General features: G+C 37.9%; 1 protein-coding gene across 5 annotated transcripts in view; it reads right to left on the bottom strand.

Annotated features, from left to right (window-relative positions):
- Positions 1-381: 381 nt before the first annotated feature.
- Positions 382-8,494, bottom strand: part of baz (par-3 family cell polarity regulator) — a 760,042-nt gene continuing 751,929 nt past the window's right edge. For all 5 annotated transcript variants that reach the window (XM_090374871.1, XM_090374873.1, XM_090374874.1 and 2 more), the window contains one exon: positions 382-965. In XM_090374871.1, the coding sequence (XP_090230997.1) occupies positions 527-965 (439 nt within the window). In that variant the 3' untranslated portion in view covers positions 382-526. The remainder of the gene's footprint in view (positions 966-8,494) is intronic.

The following is an 8,494-nucleotide window of genomic DNA, read 5'->3' as shown; positions in this document are numbered from 1 at the left end:
CAAATAGGTTGGAATGTACATGTTTATGCAAAATTAAGGCAACAGATATCACAAATATTATTCGGAATGATCTTCGTGCAAATATTGTATCAGCAAAAAAAAAACCTAATTATTTTAAAAATCACAGTTTCTAAAGGTTGTCATATTGATGAATCTTAAACTTGATCGGAAATGGCCCCCTAACTTGGCACTTTATTGTACTACATGGTTCATAACAGACAAAACAATTTATGAACATAATATAAAGCAAACTTGATAGTTCTTAAAACAATATAGCTGTACATCACACACACACATCCTTTTTTTTTTTCAGTCTCGAACTCTAAAGTTTCTCTTATTCTTTTTCAAACCACGGTAGAGGCTAAGATGCATTTACATGAGATACTGTACATTTTGGTCAGTTTTTGCATAGATTTAAAGGACTCATAAATTAGTTCAATCTGCCACCAGACTTACCCCATAATGGCACATTATTGAGCAACAAATAAGGATGTGATAACCAAAATAGGGTTAGCAGCATCAATACTTACACTTTGGAACCAGGAACAATATGTGAGAACAAAGAACTGTTAGGTGGGTAATGGGATGAGCCATGATGATGATGGGAAGTAGCACTATTATAACCGTTGCTTTCAAAATGATGTGAAAGTTTTTTATACTGAGGTTGGGGATGACCTTTGGAATGCTCAATAATGCGATTTCTACGTGGAAGTGAGCCTGTGTCTGTCTCTATTACACGATGAGAAGGATGAGGTGGTGCTTGTATGCTCTCATATTCATAAAAGTTGGAGATGGGTCTTTCTCTCTGGTGAGGAGATGACATACTTCGGGGTGTTACCTTTGGTAGTTGATGTGCTTGGTCCCACTGATCATTAAGTTGAATCTGTTGAATATGTTGTTGGATTTCTTTATAATTCATGTAGTGACTATACCTTGAAGAATCAATAATCACGGGCCTGCTATTTCTAGCAAATAACAAAAAAAAAATAATAAAAAATAAATAAATAAAAATAAATAATACCTTAAACCACTCATCAGTAAAGAGTGTTTTAATCAGTCCACACTTAACACTTTTTTTTTTTTTTTAATACAGGCAGTTCTCGCTTTACGAGTTTTTGCTTTAAGAGTTCCCAGGTTTATAAGTTTTTTTTTTTTCAAGTATCAAGTATGAACAAAATCGAAAATATGAACATTAATTACAAAAAAATGAATGTTAAACATTCATAAATACCACATTTCACACCACGCGCATAGCTATACAATACAGTGTACCCCACTTTACGATATTAATCCATTACCACTGTATCGCGAAAATATAATGTGACGCCAACATTGGTTTCACATTGTTTTTTGGTAATTCATTCCACGACCTCAGAAGTTCAAATTTTCACTACATAACTGCCTAAAAGGTTGTTTTTATAGCGTAAATTCTATCAGCTACCAATTCAAATCATTAAAGGCACTAATCATTAAGAACCAATTTTGAACGGCTTTATAATATTTTTCTAAAGCACATCTCTGGAAGTCACGACCATAAAACAATAAAAACAATTTGCACTTTCTGGTTCATCTGGCTTTTCTGTTACTGCAAGCAATTATAAATGGGTAGTAAACTCGATGTTATTGCATTTGCGAAAATACCGTTAGCTGGAATTGTGTGGGTTTTTACGTTATTATGGTGAAATGTGTTTGCCCTTTACTGAAATCTTCAATAGTATAAAGAATAAATTTTCAGAATCTTCTCTTCATTCCTTTTTTTATATTTAAGCTTCGTAAACTTGTTACTCCGTTCAAATCATGTTAGTTCAATTTGTGTGTTCCGTTAAAAAATGCTTATGCATACTATTGAAATTTATAAAGAAAAGAGAAGATTATCTTGGAAATAAATGCCTCTTGAAGCATTTCTGAAGAAAACGACTCCTTGTGCAACAAACCAATGAGTGCCGAGCCAATAGTGACTGATAAACGAGTGCATTTAGTCGATGATGATGAAGAATAAACATTCTTTAACATTTGTTAAGTCATAAATAATTTCTCTATTATAATTTGCTTGATTTTACCAGCTACGTTTTCATTTCTTTGGATAAATCAATCATTGTTTAAACAAACTAATTAGCTAACTAATTTCATTGTTGATAATGTAACCCCTTTTTTTAACATTATGTCTATGGGAAATGAATTCCTGCTTCACGAGTTTGCTTTACGAGAGCGCACTAGGAACGAATTAACTAGTAAAGTCGAGAACTACCTGTAGTTTTAATTTTAGGAAATCTTTAATACACTACACATTACATAAAAATGAAAACTGGTCAATGATCCAACAGAACTTCAGTAGTAAATAATATACAGAGTGGACAAAGCAGATGATTTCTCAGAGCGCAGTTGTCTCTGGGAAGCATTTAGTCTCTCCACAACAGTTACAGCTAGTAGCATGCCTTCAGTATACTAGTCTGCTTCAATCACTTTCAGGTTTAAAAAAGGTTATCCGAATCCGGTTTTTTTTTGGCAGATCTGAATCTGATACCAAAATTGATCATAGTATTAGAGTTTTCATTTTATTATTTCTAACTTTGAATTTTGCTTGATCAAAATTTTTTTTTTTTTGTCAGAGGAAATTGTTCCCCATCATTGATTTAGTTTAAAAACAACATTGCTGTAGTATAAAACAAATATAAACCATAATAGAGGGGAGGGGGCATTCTGAATAAACATAACCTGGATCTTATTTTTTCTGTTTTCCGAAATAATTTAAATAATTTTTTTTTCATCTAGGCAGTTGATTCTCATCAACTGGTGCAATACTACTGCTTTGCTTACTGGAGGCTTTAAGTGAAGTGGTGAAACCCATGTTTAGTCTCCAGTACATAGCTCTGGCAACCACCATCTTTTCTATCATGCAGTAGGACTAATGTCTTTTGAAGTTATGATGGGCATCATGGTGAGATCCAATTTTCCTTGCATTTCAAGGGATACAGTTCTAAAACTGTGTTCATAGGCTGGCTGCAAATATTCCACGGGGCCATACCTTTGGTAACTCTTGATGAGGCGCAGATCAGCCACTGTATAATCTCGTGACCTTTACTCTGCCAGATACTGAATGGAGGAAGCCTGACTGGGGGTACTGCCAAGGCCACATTATATATTCTTGATGTGATGTGTGTATACTATATCCAAAATTTTCATTACTTCATACAACATATCCTTTATCTACTAAATGCATCAGGAATAATCAAGCTAACAAAACAAACATATCTGTGAAAAGATTTAAACCTCCCAAACACTACCTCATTCATTTCACAAATACATACGGTCTCAGTTCCAATCTCAATTACACTGAGTGATCACTGAATTATGAACATCTACCTAATACTTTGTAGGTCTCCTTTTGCCCTCAATACAGCTGCTATTCAACGTGGCACTGATTCAACAAGATTTTGGAAGCGTTCGGGAGGTATGGCCAACCAAGCTGTGTGTAATGCGGTCAGCAATGCAGGTATGGAGGTGATTGGTGTATCCAGATGCCTGATATGCCTTTCCATAGTATCCCACAAGTGCTCTATGGGATTGATATCAATGGAGTTCGGAGGCCAATCGATATGCTGAAAGTCAGAACTGTGTTCCTCAAACCATTCCTACATTTCAAGTGCCCGATGGCTCAGCGCATTGTCATCTTGGAAGACACCATCGCCATTTGGGAAAAAGTGTAACATAGCAGGGTATACACAGTCAGCAAACAGTCGACGACAGCGGAGACCAGTGACACATTGTTCCATGTGCACCGAGGGTCCAAGTTTCTGCCAGTGAAACATGCTCCACACCATACAACTGCCTCCACCGGCCTGCACTTTTGATACCATGCATGATGGATCAAGAGCCTCATGTTGTTGACACCAAATCCGTACACAATCATCCATAGTTTGGAGTAAATAACGTGACTCATCTGGCCAGCACACCTTCTTCCAGTCTTCTAATGTCCAATTTGCATGCTCTTTGCACCAGTTGAGTCTTTTACGCTAATGAACCTTGGTTAGGAGAGGATGCTGTAGGGGTGGTCTGAATGAATAGCCCATACATGCGACGCATGGTCATGCCTGATACTGTTCCAGGTTTGCCCATGTTGTATTGGGTAGTCAACTCTTCAACAGTGCTGCGCCTGTTCGAGGCGTCGGACTAGGCGCTTACCTCTAATATCAACTTTTCGCTGACCTTTGAAGTTTTTCCGTGGGGTCGTTGTTTGACCATTCTGATGCCAGTCCTGGTACACTTTAACAACGGCGGCTCTCGAACACCCCACCAGTTCAGCTGTTTGGGAAATCGAGGCACCAGCTCGTCGAGTTTCCACAATCTGTCCTTTATCAAAGTTCGATAAATCCTTCCTTTTACCCATCACGCTCGGAAGTTTACTACCTACTGAACCACTGACACCCTATCTATGCTACATAGGTCGACTAACTCTGCACTCTCGTACCTCACATGGTCAACGGATCGCATTCAGTTTTCATAAAAGAGGTCATAATTCAGTGTATGTTGATTTCCACTTAAAGTCTGCCAAGCCCACTTAATTTTTCCAACAGAATTACAATTATCAGTTGCCTCCACTACTGTTCATCTCAGTTGTCCTAATTATTTGTTGTTATTGTGGGTTTTTTGGCACAAGGGCCTCCTGGGCCATATTGTGCCCTTTCGTTATTAACTTATACCTGAGCCTTTAATATTATGGTTATCAGAGGCAATTATATATATTTATGCTTTTCAAGTATTTAAACATTGTTTCAAAATTTGCATTATTGCCAAGTATGTGTAGTAAAGTTAAAGATTCCTGCAAATTGGATAGAGAATAAAAACTGAATTTTCGGTTATTTGAGTATTTAAGGCATTCTATTAGGATATGTTTGATTGTTAGCTGGGTCTGACAGAAGGGACATTGAGGTGGATTTTCTCCCATAAGCAAGAACAGATGAGTTGTATAAGAATGACCAATATGGAGTCTTGCCAAAATTACTTCTTGCCTGCTTTTCCTGAAACTAGAAGTCCACAGTTGAGGTTCTTTATTAAGATGAAATAGTTTATTATTGACTTGTGTTTGCCACAGTTCAGATCATTGAAGCCTACATGCTGTTTTAACAATGGATTTATAATCAGTGTATGGAACTTTCAAATGGCAGAATGATCCACTGTTAGGTTGTTGTTATTATTTTTGGTTTTTAGGAGCATTAGCAACTAAGGCCATATTGCTCCGGGATATGCGGTGGTCATTCCCTGAATGACCTTTCCGCATCCTCCGTATTTGGTGGTGACGGGCTCGAACCCCGGTCTAATCAAGAAGCGTGTGCTACGCACTGCTGCTCCTTCCCACCTGGCTACGGAGGCGCCGCCACTGTTAGGATGTTTAGCAGCATGATCCGCACTTTCATTACCTGGGATGCCGACATGCCAGGGATCCAGCAGAAGGTGACCAACTGGTTGGATATTTGATATTAGTATAATTGAGACGGTATCTGTTTCAGAATAGGATGTGGGGAAGAAGTAGTAGATTGAAAAGCAGTGACTGCACTTAAGGAGTCTGTGTATATAAGAGCCTGCTTGAATTGCTGCTTGGGTATTATTATTATTATCTAGAGCTAGTTTTATTGCATACAATTCTGTGGTATAGATACTGCATTCTGTAGCAAGAAAGAGACAGCTATTGACAAGGCAGAACAAATTTATCTGTTCTGGAGCCATCTGTATAAATATGAAGTTTCTCTGAGTTTTCTAAGGCATGGGCTTCATGCAGCTGCTGGAAGTTGTTGTTTTGGCAGGGAGCCTTTTCTTCATCTCAGAAAGAAATTATCACAGAGAGGTGAGTATTGAATCCATGGATGCTCAGGAGGAGCAACATCTTCGAGGATATGCTGGAATTTAATATTTCAACTAAGCATCAGTTCTTAGTTCTTGCAATCTAATACCAGCAGGGCGGTTTTCATTAGGTTTATTACTGTATAGCATTACATAGTGAGGTGCATTCTGTAGCAAGAAAGAGACAGCTATTGACAAGGCAGAACAAATTTATCTGTTCTGGAGCCATCTGTATAAATATGAAGTTTCTCTGAGTTTTCTAAGGCATGGGCTTCATGCAGCTGCTGGAAGTTGTTGTTTTGGCAGGGAGCCTTTTCTTCATCTCAGAAAGAAATTATCACAGAGAGGTGAGTATTGAATCCATGGATGCTCAGGAGGAGCAACATCTTCGAGGATATGCTGGAATTTAATATTTCAACTAAGCATCAGTTCTTAGTTCTTGCAATCTAATACCAGCAGGGCGGTTTTCATTAGGTTTATTACTGTATAGCATTACATAGTGAGGGTCAAACAGGTATTCCCAGCTAGGATGAGATGGAATACTTTTAATTTTTCCAGCATAGCTACATAGTAAGGATTTTCGTCTGAGGTGCAATGAGGGATTCATTTGCCTCGATATACAGGCTGTGGACTGGAGATGTTCTGAAGGCTCCCATGGCTATCCTTATGGCACTATGTTGAATAGTATTCAGATGTAACAAGGAACTGTTTCTTGCGGAGTCATAGACAGGTGATCCGTAATCTAAGCTGGACTGGATTAAAGTTTTATAAATATGTGAGAGGGAGTATCTATCAGCACCCAAGGAGTTAGAGACAGCTCTTAAGATGTTTATTTTCTTTAGACAGGCCATTCTAAGGTAGGCTATATGATTGGAAAAACTGTTTATTGTCTAGATATAAATCCAATTTTAAAAGAAAATTATTGGTAAGAGGAATCAGGTTGTTTTTTTAAATCTATTTCAGGATCTGGATGTAATTTTCGTATTTTACAGAAATGAATTGCAGTCGATTTATTTTCTGTTAAGGAACAGCCATTCTGTTGCACCCACGATTCTATTCTAGCTATGGATAGTTGAAGTTGCTTTCAATGGCATTTGTAGTTTGTGACTGATAAGAGATAAAGTGGCCATCAGCAAACATGCATGATTCAACTGTTTTTGGTATGTCTCGTGTCATATTTGTAATTCTTATTGTGAATAGTGTTGCACTCAGGATGGAACTCTGCGGTACACCCTCCTCGTGTTCAAACGATTTGGATACACTGTTCCTATAACTGACTTGAAACGTTCTGTGGTGTAGGAAGTTTTGTACAGATTGGGGTAACTGCACCCTCAAACCAAAAGAATGAACGTCCTGGAGGATACCATATCACCAAATGGTATCGAAGGCTTTCTCAATATCGAGATTGACCATAACCAGGTGAGCATTACGAATGTTTGCTTCTGTTTTGATCATCACATCTAAGGTTGAGCGGTTTTTCCGAAATCCATACTGGTTTCTGTTTAGCAGATTGTTTGTTTCCAGAAGCCACGTTAGCTGCCTGTGGACCATTTTTCTAAGACTTTCCCTGAACAGCTAGTCAGTGATATCGGCCTGTAATCATGCGGTATGGCATGATCCTTACCTGGCTTTGGAAAAGCTAGTACAACTGAGTGAAGACAGGAGTGTGGATAACTATTTTCTGAATATATTTGGTTGTAGAATTTCAACATGGAACTTATTGCTTTGTTATTTAACTTTTTTAACATTATATAGCAAACTCCATCTGGACTGGCAGCAGTACTAGATGTTTTATTGAGAAACTCCAAAAGTTCCTTTAGAGTGAATGGCTGATTGTATGGGTGAGATACCTTAGTAGAAAAATTTATTTTATGTTGGTGTGCAGATGCTTTAATTTTTTGGAAGGTTTGGCTGTATGCAGACACTGCTGATTACTGGAGAATAACTCAGCTAATGTGCTTGCTATTTCTGTTGGAGTGGAAAATTCCTGCCCTTTCCAGTTTAGGATTGAGGCGGAAGACTGCATGTATTTACCATTAAGTTCTTGGATTTTCTTCCAGATAAGTCTGTTGTCCGTGTCCTTGTTTATGATGGAAGCAAAACTTTTCCAGGTGTCTTTTTTTGCTTTTATTCTTATTTCGCTGAATTCGGCCTTGAGTCTTTTAAAGTTAATAACATTAGCAGTTGTAGAGAATTTGCAAAACAAATTCCAAGCTCAATTTGTCTGTTTAGCACGTGTGCATTTCTGATTTCACCAGTAACTGCTGTGTTTGCGTTTCCCAGGCAAAGATTTAGGTATTGCAGAATTTGCAGCTTGTAATATCTGATTCATTATATGATCGATGATATTATCTATGGGCTGGGACTGGACTATCTCATCATCAAACTGGATTAGGGAGGCATATTCATACCAGTTTGCCATATGGAAATTCCAAGTGTATCGCTGCAATGGGGACAAGTTTACTTGTTTTTGAATATTGCAAGGAATTGGTAGACGATCACTTTTTAGTGGGTTATCAAGAACTGACCACTCCATATTGGCATATAGGGAGGAGGAACAGATTGAAAGGTCTATCATGGTTACTGTAGAAAAATGCATAGGTGGGTTCACCAGTGCTTAACAGAATAAGGTTATGAGCAACAAGCAGTGATTCTA

This window comes from Mastigoproctus giganteus, chromosome 1 (assembly GCF_048544385.1).
Source record: "Mastigoproctus giganteus isolate SK-2022 chromosome 1, ASM4854438v1, whole genome shotgun sequence".
NCBI lineage: Eukaryota > Metazoa > Arthropoda > Arachnida > Uropygi > Thelyphonidae > Mastigoproctus > Mastigoproctus giganteus.
The sequence above is the reverse complement of the archived record's forward strand: the minus strand, read 5'-3'. Positions and strand labels throughout refer to the sequence as shown.